The sequence below is a fragment of the Coregonus clupeaformis genome, chromosome 1 (assembly GCF_020615455.1).
Source record: "Coregonus clupeaformis isolate EN_2021a chromosome 1, ASM2061545v1, whole genome shotgun sequence".
In the NCBI taxonomy this organism is placed as follows: domain Eukaryota; kingdom Metazoa; phylum Chordata; class Actinopteri; order Salmoniformes; family Salmonidae; genus Coregonus; species Coregonus clupeaformis.
The window spans coordinates 74,138,150-74,159,630 of NC_059192.1; the positions used below are offsets into that span (position 1 = coordinate 74,138,150).

At 44.4% G+C, this 21,481-nt stretch overlaps 1 protein-coding gene across 1 annotated transcript in view; it reads left to right on the forward strand.

Moving 5' to 3' along the window:
• LOC121569210 (trinucleotide repeat-containing gene 6B protein) overlaps positions 1-21,481 on the forward strand; it is a 52,978-nt gene that overhangs the window by 25,839 nt on the left and 5,658 nt on the right. The window contains exons 7-22 of the mRNA XM_045220965.1: positions 467-625; positions 2,403-2,599; positions 2,762-2,836; positions 4,400-4,615; positions 6,545-6,652; positions 12,713-12,841; positions 13,252-13,422; positions 14,691-14,819; positions 16,164-16,347; positions 16,669-16,830; positions 17,184-17,345; positions 17,560-17,703; positions 18,486-18,578; positions 19,297-19,506; positions 19,903-19,973; positions 20,366-20,505. Coding sequence (XP_045076900.1) covers positions 467-625; positions 2,403-2,599; positions 2,762-2,836; positions 4,400-4,615; positions 6,545-6,652; positions 12,713-12,841; positions 13,252-13,422; positions 14,691-14,819; positions 16,164-16,347; positions 16,669-16,830; positions 17,184-17,345; positions 17,560-17,703; positions 18,486-18,578; positions 19,297-19,506; positions 19,903-19,973; positions 20,366-20,505 — 2,350 coding nt within the window. The remainder of the gene's footprint in view (positions 1-466; positions 626-2,402; positions 2,600-2,761; positions 2,837-4,399; positions 4,616-6,544; positions 6,653-12,712; positions 12,842-13,251; positions 13,423-14,690; positions 14,820-16,163; positions 16,348-16,668; positions 16,831-17,183; positions 17,346-17,559; positions 17,704-18,485; positions 18,579-19,296; positions 19,507-19,902; positions 19,974-20,365; positions 20,506-21,481) is intronic.

The following is a 21,481-nucleotide window of genomic DNA, read 5'->3' on the forward strand; positions in this document are numbered from 1 at the left end:
TGACTCGACCTTCGCCTCTCCCGAGCCCGTTGGGGAGTTGCAGCGATATGAGACAAGATCGTAATTGGATCACAATTGGATATCACGAAATTGGGGAGAAAAACAGGGTAAAATACAAACAAAATTTATAATAATAATAATTTTGCATGACACAAGGGTTCAATATTATGTGCATTTATAAATGGTTAATAGCTGGAGGTAAATAGTGGCTCACTATTTGGCAAGCACGGACTGGCTATAGCACTATTTTGACCAATTTGTTATACCCCATTTATTAATGTTTTATAATGCAGTTACAAATTATTATAACCGTTAATAACGTAAATACAAACCCTTTATAAACCCTTTACAAATGGAACCTTATTGTAAATTGTTAACGATTTTTCATAATTCTATAGAGCACAGTACATAAATCAAACAAACCACTATCACTGATGGATTGATCCCAATGTTTTCCTGTGTGTAGCTCCATCGTCCGCCTGGGACGGTGGCTCTCCCTCGGACCCCCCGGTGGACAATGGCACTGCAGCCTGGGGGAAACCCACTGAGACCCCCACCGGCTGGGAAGACCCTGGGAAGACCACCTCTGGCTGGGGAAACCCCTCACCCAACCCCATCAAATCTGGTAAGGGAACTAACTACTGTAAAGTCTCAAAAAGACCTGATGATGGCTGATTGTCTAACTATAGGTACAGTGCTTTCGGAAAGTATTCAGGCAACTTTACTTTTTCCACATTTTGTTACGTTACAGCCTTATTCTAAAAAAAAAATTCCCTCATCAATCTACACACAATACCCCATAATGACAAAGCAAAAACATGTTTTTAAACAATTGATTTTATCACATTTACATAAGTATTCAGACCCTTTACTCAGTACTTTGTTGAAGCACCTTTGGCAGCGATTACTGCCTTGATTCTTCTTGGGTATGATGCTACAAGCCTTGCACACCTGTATTTGGGGAGTTTCTCTAATTTTTCTCTGCAGATCCTCTCAAGCTCTGTCAGGTTGGATGGGGAATGTCGCTGCACAGCTATTTTCAGGTCTCTCCAGAGATGTTCAAGGCCGGGCTCGGGCTTGGCCACTCAAGTGCATTCAAAGACTTGTCCCGAAGCTGCTCCTGCATTGTCTTGGCTGTGTGCTTAGGGTTGTTGTCCTGTTGGAAGGTGAACATTTGCCCCAGTCTGAGGTCCTGAGTGCTCTGGAGCAGGTTTTCATCAAGGATCTCTCTGTACTTTGCTCCGTTCATCTTTCCCTCGATCCTGACTAGTCTCCCTGTACCTGTCACTGAAAAACATCCCCACAGCATGATGCTGCTACCACCATGCTTCACCGTAGGGATGGTGCTAGGTTTTCTCCAGACGTGACGCTTGGCATTCAGGCCAAAGAGTTCAAGCTTGGTTTTATCAGACCAGAGAATGTTGTTTCTCAAGGTCTGAGAGTCCTTAGGTGCCTTTTGGCAAACTCCAAGCGGGCTGTCATGTGCCTTTTACTGAGTGGCGGCTTCCGTCTGGCCACTTTACCATAAAGGCCTGATTGGTGGAGTGCTGCAGAGATGGTTGTACTTCTGGAAGGCTGTCCCATTTCCACAGAGGAACTCTGGAGCTCTGTCAGAGTGACCATCGGGTTCTTAGTCACCTCCTTGACCAAGGCCCTTCTCCCCCGATTGCTCAGATTGGCTGGGTGGCCAGCTCTAGGAAGTCTTGGTGGTTCCAAACTTCTTCCATTTAAGAATGATGGAAGCCACTGTGTTCTTGGGGACCTTCAATGCTGTAGACATTTTTTGGTACCCTTCCCCAGATCTGTGCCTCAACACAATCCTGTCTCGGAGCTCTACGGACAATTTATTTGACCTCGTTGCTTGGTTTTTGCTCTGACATGCGCTGTCAACTGTGGGACCTTATATAGACAAGTGTGTGCCTTTCCAAATCTTGTCCAATCAATTACATTTACTACAGGTGGACTCCAATCAAGTTGTAGAAACATCTCAAGGATGATCAATGGAAATCTCAATTCCGTGTCTCATAGCAAAGGGTCTGAATACTTATGTACTTCATACATTTGCAAACATTTCTAAACCTGTTTTCGCTTTGTTATTATGGGGTATTGTGTGTAGATTGATGAGGGAAAACGTTTATTTAATCCATTTTAGAATGAGGCTGTAACGTAACAAAATGTGGATAAAGGGAAGGGGTCTGAATACTTTCCGAATGCACTGTATTGCGTAAGCGTAGCTGTGTGACGAGTCACCTTTGCAGAGTGACTTGATTTAGTCTCCCAAAGAATCCAGACAGTCACATATTTGCATTGTCATCATAACACAGCATTTTGTTAACATGGTAATATGTTATTATTATGTTCTTATGGCGTAATAATGCTAGTCATTGTTATTTCCCTAGCAGGTTCAAAGTCTATGCAAGAAGGAGGCTGGGGTGAGGGCGACCAGGGCTCTGTGGCAGCCTCTCGTCACTCCAGCTGGGAGGAAGAGGAGGAGGGAGGAGGAGGGGTGTGGAGCAGCGCTGGGTCCCAGGGCAGCAGCTCTTCCTACAACAGTGGGGGCTGGGGCCAAGGTCACGGGGGCAAGAAGCCCAACAACAAGGTAGAAAAGCATCCACAATGAGGGGGGAGGTTTGTTTGGTTGTTTCCTCATTCAAATACTTGAGAGGAGTTAGATTTTTGATGAGGCCTTTTGATGTGAAGATTACTTTTTGTTTGACTATGTTTGTGCCAGAAATGTTATATATGTATGTTTGTCTCGCAGGCTCCATTGAAGAGTGGAGGAGGAGACTCCTGGATGAACCCCATGAACAAACAGTTCTCCAACATGGGGCTCCTGGTAAGTTTCAGAGCAAATACAAGGTTTAGAGTCCATAGGCATCCACTGTATGGGCAGGCATAGGTTGTTTGAGATACTGTATGTAGTGAGATATGTTTTGTTGTAGCTATTACAATGAGGATGACATGCCAAGCAGGGCCTAAAATTAACTTTTTGTGTGGCAGGTAGATGGCCAAATATGTTTTTGCCATAATTATTTTTAAAAAGATATATAGAAAAACTGATGACGATGCCTAATGTTTCCAAAAAATTTATTAGTAAGAAGTAATGTGATATAAACTCAGCAAAAAAAGAAACGTCCTCACTGTCAACTGCGTTTATTTTCAGCATACTTAATGTGTAAATATTTGTATGAACATAACAAGATTCAACAACTGAGACATAAACTGAACAAGTTCCACAGACATGTGACTAACAGAAATGGAATAATGTGTCCCTGAACAAAAGAAAACTAAGTTTTCATAACTGTGACCTACCGTCTGTAAGCTGTTAGCGTCTTAACGACTGTTCCACAGGTGCATGTTCATTAATTGTTTATGGTTCAGTGGGAAACAGTGTTTAAACCCTTTACAATGAAGATCTGTGAAGTTATTTGGATTTTCACAAATTATCTTTGAAAGACAGGGTCCTGAAAAAGGGATGTTTCTTTTTTTGCTGTGTGTGTGTGTGTGTATATATATATATATATATATATATATATATATATATATATATATATATATATATATATATATATATATATGTATGTATGTATATATATATATATATATATAGCTACATTTCATAAAACATTTTGTGACCTGAGTCTTTTAATCAAAATATCAGATGAGTTAAAGTATTCAGCTTCCACTTTAAGTGCAGGAGATTACTGTGGTAACGGGGCCTCTGGAGTCTGTCGTGTGTGTGTGAGATTTTGGATCTGACTAGTAGTAGACAGCATCTCTTCGCTATCAGTTGAAGCAGTAGATTCAAAGTAACATTGAAAAACAACCGACCTTGTGATCAAAACAATCTAAATAGCCAAGAAACACGAGGACAAAGTCTCACTTTGTAGACTTTCAAGTACATTTGATCAACTTTTATGCCTGTGCGCAGTGCCTCCAAAAATGTATCTATCAGCACACTGCACAAAGCTCCCTAGCCAGGCAGTGTTGCTGCGCGAGGGTGGTCATAGATCCGTAATTCTTTATGCGATTAGCAGCTATGAAACATAACGGCAGAAATGCTCTCAAAACAGCTACTGCAGGGCTTCTCGAGTGGCGCTGTGGTCTAAGGCACTGCTTTGCAGTGCTAGAGGCGTCACTACAGACCCAGGTTTGATCCAGGGCTGTATCACAACTGGCCGTGATTGGGAGTCCCAAATGTGAACATAATGCTCGCACTGTAGAGCCCTGCAAATCGACCACCCGCCTACGTGACTGGTGAAATAGACATTCTTACCCGCCAATACCTAAATCCACCCGCATTTGGCTGGTGTTAATTTTATGCCCTGATGTCATGTCATAGCCATGTTGGGATTGATTATGATGGTGGTAGTGATGAAGAAATGTGCTGTGTTTGTAGGGTGATGATCCTAGCAGGCGGCCTCTGGACTTGGCCCCTGGTCCTCCTCAGGATAAGAAAATGGAGGGAGAGATGCGAGGGATGGGCCTGAATGACTACAATGGAGAGATGCGTAAAGGAGGGCAGAGAGGAGTGGGGGGAGGAGGAGGGATGCTCTACCGTTCACCTGGTTCCAAAGAGATGGGGCCTGGCGACCCTGGGCCTTGTTATGACAAGGTTGGTTCCTCAGACATCACAACGCTCTCTGGTTACATCCCAAATTGCACGCTATTCCCTGTATAGTGCTATATATACAGTGGGGAGAACAAGTATATGATACACTGCCGATTTTGCAGGTTTTCCTACTTACAAAGCATGTAGAGGTCTGTAATTTTTATCATAGGTACACTTCAACTGTGAGAGATGGAATAAATAAATAAAAATCCAGAAAATCACATTGTATGATTTTTAAGTAATTAATTTGCATTTTATTGCATGACATAAGTATTTGATACATCAGAAAAGAAGAACTTAATATTTGGTACAGAAACCTTTGTTTGCAATTACAGAGATCATACGTTTCCTGTAGGTCTTGACCAGGTTTGCACACACTGCAGCAGGGATTTTGGCCCACTCCTCCATACAGACTTTCTCCAGATCCTTCAGGTTTCGGGGCTGTCGCTGGGCAATACGGACTTTCAGCTCCCTCCAAAGATTTTCTATTGGGTTCAGGTCTGGAGACTGGCTAGGCCACTCCAGGACCTTGAGATGCTTCTTACGGAGCCACTCCTTAGTTGCCCTGGCTGTGTGTTTCGGGTCGTTATGCTGGAAGACCCAGCCACGACCCATCTTCAATGCTCTTACTGAGGGAAGGAGGTTGTTGGCCAAGATCTCGCGATACATGGCCCCATCCATCCTCCCCTCAATACGGTGCAGTCGTCCTGTCCCCTTTGCAGAAAAGCATCCCCAAATAATCATGTTTCCACCTCCATGCTTCACGGTTGGGATGGTGTTCTTGAGGTTGTACTCATCCTTCTTCTTCCTCCAAACACGGCGAGTGGAGTTTAGACCAAAAAGCTATATTTTTGTCTCATCATACCACATGACCTTCTCCCATTCCTCCTCTGGATCATCCAGATGGTCATTGGCAAACTTCAGACGGGCCTGGACATGCGCTGGCTTGAGCAGGGGGACCTTGCGTGCGCTGCAGGATTTTAATCCATGACGGCGTAGTGTGTTACTAATGGTTTTCTTTGAGACTGTGGTCCCAGCTCTCTTCAGGTCATTGACCACGTCCTGCCGTGTAGTTCTGGGCTGATCCCTCACCTTCCTCATGATCATTGATGCCCCATGAGGTGAGATCTTGCATGGAGCCCCAGACCGAGGGTGATTGACCGTCATCTTGAACTTCTTCCATTTTCTAATAATTGCGCCAGCAGTTGTTGCCTTCTCACCAAGCTGCTTGCCTATTGTCCTGTAGCCCATCCCAGCCTTGTGCAGGTCTACCATTTTATCCCTGATGTCCTTACACAGCTTTCTGGTCTTGGCCATTGTGGAGAGGTTGGAGTCTGTTTGATTGAGTGTGTGGACAGGTGTCTTTTATACAGGTAACGAGTTCAAACCGGTGCAGTTAATACAGGTAATGAGTGGAGAACAGGAGGGCTTCTTAAAGAAAAACTAACAGGTCTGTGAGAGCCGGAATTCTTACTGGTTGGTAGGTGATCAAATACTTATGTCATGCAATAAAATGCAAATTAATTACTTAATCATACAATGTGATTTTCTGGATTTTTGTTTTAGATTCCGTCTCTCACAGTTGAAGTGTACCTATGATAAAAATTACAGACCTCTACATGCTTTGTAAGTAGGAAAACCTGCAAAATCGGCAGTGTATCAAATACTTGTTCTCCCCACTGTATATATATAGAGCCCTATAAGCCTTGGTCAAAGGTAGTGCATTAAAAAAAGAATAGGGTGCCATTTGGGACGCAACCTCTGTGACTTTGACTGTTCTCCAAGTCCCTCTTGTCTCGTTAACATTTTCTTCTCTCTGTATTTCTTCCTGTCCCGTCTTCTTTTGGTATCCTCCTTCCTGTCCCTTCCCTGTCTTGCCTACTTCTTCCCCCAATTTGGGCAACTACTTCGATTGGCTGTCGCTGCGATCAGCAGACCTTGCCTTTCACCAATCAGGATGGGTGCCTTGGGGAGGAGTACTCTCCGCCCACTGTCTACAAGCCCTCCCCCCTCTACAGCCACACTATCCCCCCTAGACAAGTAAGGCTGTGTCCCTCTGTCACCATCAGCTCATTGCTTCACCGCTAACCTGGTCCCAGATCTGTTTCTGCTTTAGCCAACTGAGTATTGTTGTTATTCCATAAGTACATGCAGATCTGGGACCAGGCTACTTCACTACGTCTCCCTCTAGAGAGAAACCTCTCTTACTATCCATCCCTCATCAATTGTATTCTTTAAAAATCAATGAGTACATATCATTAATTTAAAATAAAAACTATTTGATGTAGCAATTGCAGATTATCCCTTTATACATCAAGTAAAAAGTATCCCAAAAGCAGCTTCTGTGTCAATAGCTAGGTTTCCATCCCATTGGCGACAGGTTTTCAGAGATGTGTTTCCATCAAACTGACTTGTTGCGGATAAAAGTAGTAGTGCACATACAAAACTTTTGTGGTTAAATTCCCATGTACCGAATAAAAAATATACGTTACATGGGTTTCCATCGCAATTTCAATTCTACTGATGGTTTTGTCAAAACAAATACTGCGTTTGTATTGCGAATGTGCCTACTTTGGTCGTGGCACGTGCCAACAGCTCACAGATGTGATGATACCTATAGGGTACATACCGTGCCTTAGGAAAGTTATCAGACCCCTTCACTTTTTTCATTATGGGGTATTGTGTGTAGATTGATGAGGGGAAAAAACAATTTAATCAATTTTAGAATAAGGCTGTAACGTAACATTTTGTTACGTTACAGCCTTATTCTAAAATTGATTAAATTGTTTTTTCCCTCATCAATCTACACACTACCCCATAATGAAAAAAGTATACCCCATAATGACAAAGCAAAAACAGATTTTTAGAAATGTTTGCTAATTTATTTAAATGAAAAAGCACCTTTGGCAGCGATTATAGCCTCAAGTCTTCTTGGGTATGACACTACAAGCTTAGCACACCTGTATTTGGGGAGTTTCTCCCATTATTCTCTGCAGATCCTCTCAAGCTCTGTCAGGTTGGATGGGGAGCGTTGCTGCACAGCTATTTTCAGGTCTCTCCAGAGATGTTCGATCGGGTTCAAGTCCGGGCTCTGGCTGGGCCACTCAAGGACATTCAGAGACTTGTCCCGAAGCCACTCCTGCGTTGTCTTGGCTGTGTGCTTAGGGTCGTTGTCCTGTTGGAAGGTGAAACTTCGCCCCAGTCTGAGGTCCTGAGCACTCTGGAGCAGGTTTTCATCAAGGATCTCTCTGTACTTTGCTACGTTCATCTTTCCCTCAATCCTGACTAGTCTCCCAGTCCCTGCCGCTGAAAAACATCCCCACAGCATGATGCTGCCACCACCATGCTTCACCGTAGGGATGATGCCAGGTTTCCTCCAGACGTGATGCTTGGCATTCGGGCCAAAGAGTTCAATATTGGTTTCATCAGACCAGAGAATGTTGTTTCTCATGGTCTGGAGTCTTTAGGTGCCTTTTGGCAAACTCCAAGCGGGCTGTTATGTGCCTTTTACTGAGGAGTTGCTTCCGTCTGGCCACTCTACCATAAAGGCCTGATTGGTAGAGTGCTGCAGAGATGGTTGTCCTTCTGGAACGTTCTCCCATCTCCACAGAGGAACTCTAGAGCTCTGTCAGAGTGACCATCGGGTTCTTGGTCACCTCCCTGACCAAGGCCCTTCTCCGCCGATTGCTCATTTTGGCCGGGCTGCCAGTTCTAGGAGGAGTCTTGGTGGTTCCAAACTACTTCTATTTGAAGGATGGATGCCACTGTGTTCTTGGGGACCTTCAATGCTGCAGACATTGTTTGGTATCCTTTCCCAGATCTGTGCCTCAACACAATCCTGTCTCGGCGCTCTACGGACAATTCCTTCGACCTCATGGCTTGGTTTTTGCTCTGACATGCACTGTCAACTGTGGGACCTTTTATATAGACAAGTGTGTGCCTTTTCAGATCACGTCCAATCAATTGAATTTACCACACGTGGACTCCAAGTTGTAGAAACATCTCAAGGATGATCAATGGAAACAGGATGCACCTGAGCTCAATTTCGAGTCTTATAGCAAATTGTCTGAATACTTACAGTGAGGGGAAAAAGTATTTGATCCTCTGCTGATTTTGTACGTTGGCCAACTGACAAAGAAATGATCAGTCTATAATTTTAATGGTAGGTTTATTTGAACAGTGAGAGACAGAATAACAACAAAAAAATCAGGAGAAACGCATGTCAGAAATGTTATAAATTGATTTGCGTTTTAATGAGGGAAATAAGTATTTGACCCCTCTGCAAAACATGACTTAGTACTTGGTGGCAAAACCCTTGTTGGCAATCACAGAGGTCAGACGTTTCTTGTAGTTGGCCACCAGGTTTGCACACATCTCAGGAGGGATTTTGTTCCACTCCTCTTTGCAGATCTTCTCCAAGTCATTAAGGTTTCGAGGCTGACGTTTGGCAACTCGAACCTTCAGCTCCCTCCACAGATTTTCTATGGGATTAAGGTCTGGAGACTGGCTAGGCCACTCCAGGACCTTAATGTGCTTCTTCTTGAGCCACTCCTTTGTTGCCTTGGCCGTGTGTTTTGGGTCATTGTCATGCTGGAATACCCATCCACGACTCATTTTCAATGCCCTGGCTGAGGGAAGGAGGTTCTCACCCAAGATTTGACGGTACATGGCCCCGTCCATCGTCCCTTTTGATGCGGTGAAGTTGTCCTGTCCCCTTAGCAGAAAAACACCCCCAAAGCATAATGTTTCCACCTCCATGTTTGATGGTGGGGATGGTGTTCTTGGGGTCATAAGCAGCATTCCTCCTCCTCCAAACACTGTGAGTTGAGTTGATGCCAAAGAGCTCGATGTTGGTCTCATCTGACCACAACACTTTCACCCAGTTCTCTTCTGAATCATTCAGATGTTCATTGGCAACTTCAGACGGCCCTGTATATGTGCTTTCTTGAGCAGGGGGACCTTGCGGGCGCTGCAGGATTTCAGTTCTTCACGGCGTAGTGTGTTACCAATTGTTTTCTTGGTGACTATGGACCCAGCTGCCTTGAGATCATTGACAAGATCCTCCCGTGTAGTTCTGGGCTGATTCCTCACCGTTCTCATGATCATTGCAACTCCACGAGGTGAGATCTTGCATGGAGCCCCTGGCCGAGGGAGATTGACAGTTCTTTTGTGTTTCTTCCATTTGCGAATAATCGCACCAACTGTTGTCACCTTCTCACCAAGCTGCTTGGCGATGGTCTTGTAGCCCATTCCATCCTTGTGTAGGTCTACAATCTTGTCCCTGACATCCTTGGAGAGCTCTTTGTTCTTGGCCATGGTGGAGAGTTTGGAATCTGATTGATTGATTGCTTCTGTGGACAGGTGTCTTTTATACAGGTAACAAGCTGAGATTAGGAGCACTCCCTTTAAGAGTGTGCTCCTAATCTCAGCTCGTTACCTTTATAAAACACACCTGGGAGCCAGAAATCTTTATGATTGAGAGGCAAATCAATTCATAACATTTTTGACATGCGTTTTTCTGGATGTTTTTGTTGTTATTCTGTCTCTCACTGTTCAAATAAACCTCCCAATAAAATTATTGACTGATCATTTCTTTGTCAGTGGACAAACGTACAAAATCAGCAGGGGATCACATACTCTTTTCCCTCACTGTATGTAAGTAAGGTATTTCTGTTTTTTAAATTTGTAATAAATTAGCAAAAATGTCAACCTGTTTTCCCTTTGACATTCTGGGGTATTGTGTGTAGATTGCTGAGGATGTCCCTCCATTTTAGAATAAGGCTGTAATGTAACAAAATGTGGAAGAAATCAAGGGTTCTGAATACTTACCCAAGGCACTGTATATGATGAGATTATTATGGATTAGAGTGAGATATATATATATATATATATATTTTTTTTTTTTTTTGTCGTCAAACAGCAGCCAAGCATCGAATATCATGTCACCTGAATAAGTCCCTTAATATTTATTGAAAAGGAGCATCAAGCTCATCACCTTGCACTTTCACGACCCTGTGAAAAGTTCATAATTTATTTCATCTGTAGCCTAACAAAATGCATATATTCCTGAGTCGTAGTGACTCTAAGTTTACTTCGATATGATGGTTATTATATCAATAAAGGGGTTTCCACCGCCATTTCTCGCAGAATTTATTTTACCAACACAAAAAGATCCCAACTACGGTGCCTTGCAAAAGTATTCAGCCCCCTTGGCATTTTTCCTATATGGTTGCATTACAACCTGTAATTTAAATTGATTTTTATTTGGATTTCATGTAATGGACATACACAAAATAGTCCAAATTGGTGAAGTGAAATGAAAGAAATAACATGTTTCAAAGAATTCTAATAAATAAATAACGGAAAAGTGGTGCGTGCATATGTATTCACCACCTTTGCTATGAAGCCCCTAAATAAGATCTGGTGCAACCAATTACCTTCAGAAGTCACATAATTAGTTAAATAAAGTCCACCTGTGTGCACATGATCTGTCACATGATCTCAGTATATATACACCTGTTCTGAAAGGCCCCAGATTCTGCAACACCACTAAGTAAGGGGCACCACCAAGCAAGCGGCACCATGAAGACCAAGGAGCTCTCCAAACAGGTCAGGGTTGGGTTATAAAAAAATATCCGAAACTTTGAACATCCCACAGAGCACCATTAAATCCATTATAAAAAAATGGAAAGAATATGGCACCACAACAAACCTGCCAAGAGAGGGCCGCCCACCAAAACCTGCCAAGAGAGGGCCGCCCACCAAAACCTGCCAAGAGAGGGCCGCCCACCAAAACCTGCCAAGAGAGGGCCGCCCACCAAAACTCACGTACTAGGCAAGGAGGGCATTAATCAGAGAGGCAACAAAGAGACCAAAGATAACCCTGAAGGAGCTGTAAAGCTCCACAGCGGAGATTGGAGTATCTGTCCATAGGACCACTTTAAGCCGTACACTCCACAGAGCTGGGCTTTACGGAAGAATGGCCAGAAAAAAGCCATTGCTTAAAGAAAGAAAGAAGCAAACACGTTTGGTGTTCGCCAAAAGGCATGTGGGAGATTCCCCAAACATATGGAAGAAGGTACCCTGGTCAGATGAGACAAAAATTGAGCTTTTTGGCCATCAAGGAAAACTCTATGTCTGGCGCAAACCCAACACCTCTCATCACCCCGAGAACACCATCCCCACAGTGAAGCATGGTGGTGGCAGCATCATGCTGTAGGGATGTTTTTCATCGGCAGGGACTGGGAAACTGGTCAGAATTGAAGGAATGATGGATGATGCTAAATACAGGGACTTTCTTGAGGGAAACCTGTTTCAGTCTTCCAGAGATTTGAGACTGGGACGGAGGTTCACCTTCCAGCAGGACAATGACCCTAAGCATACTGCTAAAGCAACACTCGAGTGGTTAATGGGAAACATTTAAATGTCTTGGAATGGCCTAGTCAAAGCCCAGACCTCAATCCAATTGAGAATCTGTGGTATGACTTAATGATTGCTGTACACCAGCAGAACCCATCCAACTTGAAGGAGCTGGAGCAGTTCTGCCTTGAAGAATGGGCAAACATCCCAGTGGCTAGATGTGCCAAACTTATAGAGACATTCCCCAAGAGACTTGCAGCTGTAATTGCTGCAAAAGTTGACTTTGGGGGGGTGAATAGTTATGCACGCTCAAGTTTTCAGTTTTTTTGTCTTATTTCTTGTTTGTTTCACAATAAAAATATTTTGCATCTTCAAAGTGGTAGGCATGTTGTGTAAATCAAATGATACAAACTTCCAAAAAATGCATTTTAATTCCAGGTTGTAAGGCAACAAAATAGGAAAAATGTCAAGGGGGGGTGAATACTTTCGCAAGCCACTGTAGTCTAGCGTGTTTTGTCATTTGGAATGTTTACCAACAAATGTTCTGTTTTCATCAGGCCTGTCGTGACATTTTTTTTTATCCGACATGTACTTTACTCGCATAAAAAGGTGTGATGGAAACCGGTTTATTGTTGTATCGTCCTCTTCATCTGTCATTTCCCAACCTGTCTCCCCATCTTAATGTCTAATAGTCAGCCATGTTTATAACCCTCTTCCTCCCTCTCTCTGTTCCCCTGTCAGGGTGGTCATAACATGTTTGGCAGCAGCGGTGGTGGGTTGCCCCAGTCCAGACACCAGCCCGGTGTGCCACCCATAAACACGTCCGCAGGGATACGAGCGCAAGTGCCTCATCAGTTCCTGTCTCCTCAGGTACCATTTATGTTTTTGTTGTTGTATTTGATCAGACTGTAGAAGTAATCCGTTTTAATTTTCACCTTTTCACAGCTTTTTTCACAAGACTTGCTGATCAATATCCCGTATGCAAATCAGTCTACTATATGCCACAACCTCTGCTCAGAACAATAGATTTTTAGTCCTTTGGCTTCTTAGTTAAAACTTTATGTGAAACATGTTTCCAGGGATTTGATGTATTTTTCCAGCCTGCTCGTCATCATTAGCTAATGTGCGTGATTAGGTGAACTCACTCAATGGAGGAAGAAAACCTCACCAAATCGATGAGTAGTGCACTCACTGATTTGCTGTTTATTAGAGGGAATGTGCTAGACAGAAGGTGATTTATGTTTATGTTCCACGTTCCCATATTAACACCAATGTTCCAGGTGCCAGGTTCCATGCTGAAGCAGATGGCGCCTCCCAGTGCTGGAGTGGGTGGAGTCGGGGGTGTGGGTGGGGTGGCGGGTGTAGGAGGGGGCGTGTTCCCCCCGCAGCTGTCCCCTCAGCACATCGCCATGCTGAGCGGCATCTACCCCCCCCACATTCAGTTCCAGCTGGTGAGTAGCTGTACTCCTATACAACTCTAGAATGAGAACAGTAGTGGTCAGAGAACATAGCCTTGAGCAACACCAAAACTTACCTTAGATTTGTTCTAATTAAATCCATGTTGGCTGAAATGTCAATGTTTTTATATACCTATATAGGCCTATGAGAAGTCAGTAAAAGTAACAATTTGTTTTACAAATTAGAGACCTTACAGCTCTATCAGACATCTACCTCTGTTCATACCCCTTCTCCGTCTCGCCACTGTGTCAGTGTTTCCTCTGGAGAGAAAAATAGCAGTGGGGGGATTGTTTTGGGGGTCCCTCCCCATATACATTTTATGTAGAAGGACTGAGAAGCTCAGTTGTGGTGACTTTTTAAAATTACATTCTTCTCCAAATGAATGAAAATAATATTATGCTGACACCATCGAACATATAATTTCCACTTCCAGAAATGATTCCATTAACATATTGGTAAAATTATTTTAACATATTGGACCATGCATATAGCCTATGCATGGTCCATATTATCAGGTATGCCATTAGCAATAAGCATATCACCTGCAGGCCAATTTGATGCAGCATTGTGGCTGGCTATAAATAGGCTGAAGCATGGGGTTGCCTATTGGACTAATCATTAGCTAGATACCAAATGTGGTCTTTTAACTAGTTAGCATCCTATTGATGAATTTTATGCCCCAAAAAACTTGAATATAAACTAGGCCTTCCTGTTAACGAAACTCAGGGTAGCATGCCTGTACTTTTCACAGAAACCCCTTAATGTCACAATTTTCTACCCCAACACTTTCCCTGGTTGCCACTACTCTTGCTCAACAAAACATTTCACTTGTCTCATCACAATTAAAGTCACTCCCCCAAAATTATTTTGAGATGGTCAGAATGCCTGTTTCCCGTCTTATGGCAACTCGTAACTTGATGCGCCTCGAGAGGAATATTTATCTCCCATAGAACACAACAACAAGCCGACTAGGTAAATAGATAAACTATGCTACTATGGGGTTGTCAGATTGTTCTATTCATTACTCGTTTTGTTTGCAGAGGAAAACTACATGTGGAATGTTCTAGCATCTTAAATGTGCAGTTCGCCAGAAATATTTCTTCATGTTCCATATTTTTGGGTGTGTGGCACCAATGATTTTGCCGTGGCGCAGCGCCGCAGCAAAATGACTGCAGAAGAAACACTGCACTATGTTGACACTGGCTTCCTCTTCTTAGGGTGTTGTAACAGGTGTTTACAGTCGTCTCTCCCTCTCCCCCAGGCCTGCCAGCTCCTCCTCCAGCAGCAGCAGAACCCCCAGCAGCTCACCTCACCACAGCAGCTACAACAGCTTCTACAGAACCAGAGGAAGTTCCCCCAGAACCTACGCCAGCAGGCCGACCCACAACAGGTAATACTGCTATATCTGTTACAGCTGCTACTAATACTACTGCACTGGAAACAACATAACCAATATTCCCTCTAAGTTGCGCGTGTGCGCCGCAGTGCACCTCCTCCAGAAGAAATGCCAGGCCGGGCAGAGACGCAAGAGATTGAATTCGCCCCATTAGTTTGCACAATATATATAGATCAATGTTTCTTCTGTGATCGAATCAAAATTATATCAACCCCTTTTCAATGCAACAAAACAAAATACATCTAACTTTGCAAGATTGAGTCTGTTATTTTGTTGTAGGCAGAGCCAGAGCGCAACGGAGTAGAATTCTATTGGCAGGAGTAGCCCACCAGTGGTCAATCACCCGCGAGTGAAGGCGCTTTTCAGATCAGTTCAGAGCGCAGAGCCACTTGTGCACATTTGTTGATATTCTTTGTTAGTTAGTGAGTTATTAGCCCAGTTATCGATAAGTATAGGTCAGCAATGGTGAGTTACTGCTTCCTACAAGAGCACAAAACATGTAGGCTAAATTTCTTTGAAAAGCTAGTCCGGTAAAAATATGTCTTCATTAAAGGGGCAGTGTTGTATTTTGAGACAGGCTTGAATATGCAAATAAGCCAATAGGCAGAGGGGTAGCCTACATTGTCTAATTCTCTGTAATAATAATACATGTTATTTTGTAAAGTGGTTTCTTGCGTCATACAACACAATGCAATTTACAGTCACCTGTTTGGCCCATGGCGTTACAGACAAGTAAAACAATTATTAATTAATATCAAGCCCTTCATAATGTAAAAACGTTTTTAAAAGTCTCATGCAATGTAGGCCTGTATTGAACACCACATATAGGCTACTGTAGGCTATCATAGAAATCAAAAGCTATTTCCATGTGAAAATGTTATGGGATTTGCTCCATTGGTTTTGTTGGTAGGCCTACATTATGCTCAAATAGCCACAATAGCCTATTGGCTACTGTCTAAAACTGTAAGGGTACAGCCTCAGTGTTCACTGTAAACTGTAAATTCTCACAACGTTGAAGTTTCCACTCACAAGACCTAAAATTTGCTCAGTGCCCCAAAACATTTGAGGGAACATTGAACACAACCCTAGTTATTTCAACTGGAAACAACACGTGCCCGCTATGAACCAGGTAAGCCTCTGTACTTGAGGAAATACTGTATGTTTTGACACACAAACGTTGAATTCTGATTTGTATGACCACATTTTTTTTTTTTTTTTTTACAGCATCACATGAATAGTCATAGGCTGGTGTTGCACGCATGTTGCCGTGTCTGCTCACAGGGTTCCCAATCCCACTCATCCGTCATCTCTCTCTCTCTCTCTCTCTCTCCTCTTCAGCTGGCCAGGATCGTGGCTGTTCTCCAGCAGCAGAGGCAACAGCAGCAGGGTGTTGGAGGGGGCTCCAAACTGTCCCCCTCTGACCTTGGAGGAGGAGGCCCCAAACTGCCAATGGCTGACTCCCTGCCCCATCCAGGCATGGGGGGCTCTGTGGACCTGCACCAGAAAACACAGGGCTACTCTGGTGAGTGCTGTTAACATGGAAATAAAGGATAGATGATCATCTCTTTTGGCAAATGCTTGAGATTCTGCTTTTTACCAGAGAGAACATCCCATTCATTTTGCCACATAACTGTGTTATACATATTATTTTCAATACAAACCACTAACAATGTTTCAAGTTTTATTTGTCGTATGTACAGGATACATACCGTCCAACCAAATGCTTACTGTCAGTGTAAACCATCTTGAGGATTTTCATTGCATACTGACTGATGCTCTGCATGTAATAGAGTACAGGCCTCTTGCCATCAGCTCTAACCCCTACCTGTCCCCCCCCCCTCAGGCTATGGTGGAGGAGTGAACCTGTCTGGTCTGGACATGGGGGGCTCGGTGGTGGGAGGCCCAGGGGGGATGAAGGACGTAGGGGGGCAGCAGTCCCGCTTCAAATGGATGATGGAGGGTCACTCTCCTGCTCCCTCCCCTCCTGAGAGCCTCCACAAAAACGGTGAGAGGGAGCCCTTACACTGTAGTGAGTTTACGGAATTAATTGTAGTTTGACATGGGGCAGCAGGTAGCCTAGTGGTTAAGAGCGTTGGGCCAGTAACCGAAAGGTCGCTGGTTCGAATCCCCAAGCCGACTAGTTGAAAAATATGCTGATGTTCCCTTGAGCAAGGCACTTAACTCCAATTGCTCATGTAAGTTGCTCTGGATAATAGCGCTGCCAAATGACTAAAATGTAAACGCCAACATGAATATGTTGATTGTTGACCCATCTTCTGCTTTATTTGTCTTCTCTTTCTTCATCCCTCTCTCCTCGATCTCTCTCTTATTGTCTCCCCATCCACCTCTCCCTCTCAGGTCCTATGTCCACCCCTATGAGGAGGGGGGGCTCTCCATACTCCCAGTATGGCATGATGGGAGGGGAGGGGCTAGGCATGCCCCCCCAGGGGGACAACTGGCACCGTACTCCTGGAAACAAGATGGGCTCCAAGCCCCAGGGCACGTCCAGCTGGCCTCCTGGTGCGTGGCCGTTCTAAATACCAACTGAATGTGCAGGATTTTGTTCTATCCAACCACTAACACACCTGATTTGACCAAATCCCCTGAAAGTTAGTGTTCGCATGGAACAAAAGCCTGCAACACCCTGTAGCTCTCTGTGTTAAGTCGATTAGGTGGCTTCATCTGTTTGTTCTGAAGTAAAAAATCCAGAATTCCTGTTTGTCTGTGATGTCAGAGTTCCAGCCCGGCGTGCCCTGGAAGGGGATCCAGAGCATCGACCCCGAGTCTGACCCCTACATGACCCCAGGGAGCATGATGGGAATCCCTGGGCCATCCAGCCTCAACGACACCGAGCACCAGTTGCTAAGAGACAACACAGGTACCTACCGAGACTCAAGCAGTTACTCCTGTATCTATGACTAAGTCCACGTTCCGAGCACCTGTTGCTAAGAGACCAGCTGACCTGACATATTGCGTAACAATAACACATTACATAAGTATGCTGTCATCAGCCCTCGTGTCCTCACAAAGTGAAAGAAACTAGTATACCACTGAAATCATATCCATCATTGCATGCACCAGTCAGTTAAACATCAAGTTGTGTTAATAATGTACTGTATCTTTCTAGATCAGGGATGGACAACTGGCAGCCCATGGACCAATTTCATTTTTTAATATTTTTTTAAAACAGTCCAACTTACTGTTGAGAGTTAGAATAATAGAATACACAAGTTGTGCATCAGCAGTCACTCAATTAGCCCAAGTCAGCAAAATGTCTTTAGATTGGTAAGATAGTCTTCCGGCCAGCTATCTAAACTTGTAGTAAGCATGGTCGAATTACAGACCGGGGTGGGGCCCATTGATCATCAGTTATCATATTAAAAACGGCAAACATTTGCCTCCACCCTATGGCAAAATGTGTAGAATTGCATGAAATTTACTTCAAAACGTTTTTTATCTTCGCTGTCACGAGGGGGGCCGCTAAAATGTTTTTCTCGCAAGGTGGGGGGTATGGATGTGGGTACGCAGACCCACGAGCCACTGCGGCCCCTCATGATGAGTTTTTTTTTTTTTTTTTTGGCCCCCACCCCATCATAGTTGCCCATCCCTGTTCTAGATGGTGTGTTGATGCTAGCTAAGCTAATAGTGTGTGTGTTCCAGAACCCAACCCCTCCCTGAACACCTTGCTGCCTTCACCTGATGCCTGGCCCTACAGTGCCTCAGACAGCCCCCTCAACAACGCACACAACTCGGGTAACAGACTGGAAAACACTCACTGTAACACTATGAATGTGCTATGTATGCTTTATGAATGTGCTATGAAGTCCTAAGATGCCTTTCACCAAAAGGGGTTTGTAAATTCACTCTGGCTATCTACTCCGATTTCAGAGCACTCTCGTCTGAGTGTGCTAGAGCTGCAGAATAATGAATGAATTTACAAACGCTCAACACCCGTTGAATATGGCCGGTGACAGTAAACCTTGCCAAAAAAGCGTAATTAAATTGTTGCCAGCAGCACAGTTAGTCATCAACGCTCTGGATAACATGAAAACAGCCTAACCAGCTCTGCTAGGGCGAGTAAAATGGTCAGTGAGCTGTTCTCTCATTTGTGTCTGGAAGTAGCTAGCTTGGGTGCTTGACTGCCTTTGTGAGGTCAGAACGCTCGGATCAACCCTACTCCTCGCCCAGAGCGTCCAGTGTGCGCTCTGAACGCTCCAAGAGCGAAATGCTCTGAATTTACGAACACCCAGCGCGCACTCTGGCACTGCAGAGTGAATTTACGAACACACCCAAAACATTCTCCTGGTGTTCGAAATATACACTCTGCTTTTCCATCTATTTACTCTCTGATGTTGTCTCTGTCATTCAGGGTGTCAAGTTTCAACTGTTTATCTTGAGTTTAGTCTGGCTGTGTTCCATCCTGCTGTTATACAGACCCAGGTCTGACTAGTTCATTTCCTGTTGCCCATAGCAAAGTACACAGAGTACAAGACCAGCTGGCCCCCTGAGCCCATTGGACATAACAAGATGTGGAAGACCAATCGCAACCAACAGTCCCAGCAGCTGCCACGCCCACCCCCGGGACTCAGCAATCAGAAGCAGGCCTCGCCATCCCGCGGCCCGTGGCAGGCCCGTGGCTGGGGCAGCGCGAGCGGGAGCCAGGAAACCAGATATGGCCCTGGTAATGTCATAACACGGTGTTGTGTTTCTGAGTCTTTCCACCCTGTACTGTTCTGTCCTGCCTGCTGCCTTGTGAAGTATTCATCAGATTAAATGTAACCAGCATGTCTGTTGCCGTGATCTGATTCAACATCCCAAATGTCACACTATTCCCTATGGGCCCTGGTCAATAGTAGTGCACTATCAAGGGAATAGGGTGCCATTTGGGACGTAGACCCAGAGAAATTGCATAGCTAGGTGGTTAGGACTTAGAACCCATTTATATTTTATTCACCAAGCTTAAAGTACAGTAGGGCTTATTTATCATTCATTGCTCCAGAGCTGCCTGCCGCAGGTACAGAGGTAGGGGTTGTCTAATATGTGGAACTGATCCCTGTGTGTGGTTTGAATCTAACAGGCTCTGCTTGGAGTGATGGGGGGACCTCCAGAGGAAGCTGCTGGCTGGTGCTCTGCAACCTCACTCCACAGGTATACACACACCATTCCTCAGGACAACAGACACACACACACACACACATCATCCCTCATCAAGACTACACAAACACACACCATTCCTCAGGACAACAGACACACACACATCATCCCTCATCAAGACTACACAAACACACACCATTCCTCAGGACAACAGACACACACACATCATCCCTCATCAAGACTACACAAACACACACCATTCCTCAGGACAACAGACACACACACATCATCCCTCATCAAGACTACACAAACACACACCATTCCTCAGGACAACAGACACACACACACGCAAGTGCACACATACAGCATCACTTCTCTTGCACATATCACCTCTACCACACAAGTCATCCCTAACCCCATTCCCTCCATGTTGTCCCCTCCTGCAGATCGACGGCTCCACCCTCCGTACCATCTGTATGCAGCATGGCCCCCTGCTGACCTTTCACCTCGGCCTGACCCAGGGCAGCGCTCTGATTCGCTACAGCACCCCACAGGAAGCTGCCAAGGCCCAGAGCGCGCTACACATGTAAGCTCCTCCTCTCAGCATGTCAATCATCCTCCGTGGTGAGGTTCTGTAGATGAACAGGCACCAGCTCCACAGTGTTTTCCACTGCCGGCTGTCTGCTTTACAGACGATTACAGACTCATTTTCAGCCGGATACTTTTTCCACTTAAATTAACTGGACTACTTTTCAATTCGCTAGTCAGAAAAAAGTCTGCTGAACCCTCTCCCGCTAGAATGAACGATATGCATCTTCTAGCGATCTACTGATAGGACGGTCACAAAGTGAGTGATGACAGGGAAACTGCTGGTTTGACAGTCTGCTGTCTGTCCCGCCTCTCAGTACCTGGGTGTGTGTTGTGGTTGCAGTCGAATTTCTACACAGAGGGAGAGAGCATGAATTTGCACGTCCCATATAATTTGAGTGAATTTCCCATATAATGTGGTAACGATGAGTCGAAATCCACTTACCTCTTGTTTTCTGGCACATGCATTTATTTTCTTTCGCGTGCAGGGTCCGACATTAAAGTTGGGCCAGTGGACCTCATCAGTGGCCAGTAACTTTTCAGCGCATTTTTGCATTCTAGTTCAACATTTACCTGCTCTGTCAGTCTACCATTTGAAGACTACACACGTAAATGTCATGCTATTTGTATTTGAGCAATATGATTGGCCGTTCTTTCAAGCACCACCACTTGATGCCTTCACACAGCACATGTGAGCTGTCCAGAGCAAAAAGAAGCGCCCATCAATCTACTCACTGAGCTTGTTTATTTTAGGGGAAGTAATTTACTAAAGTTAAACCTTCAGTAGTGAACATGCTAGCAATATGCTGGCTACTGTTGATAGTCTGCAAAAAAAGCTTAAAGACAGCATACTGTAGCCATGTCAATATCTATTTTGGAATGTTGGTCTTGAAGGGGCAGTGTCCCATTTTCTAATCTTCTCTAAGTGACATACTTTAGAAACAAAAATGAATGAAATTAATACATCTAAATCC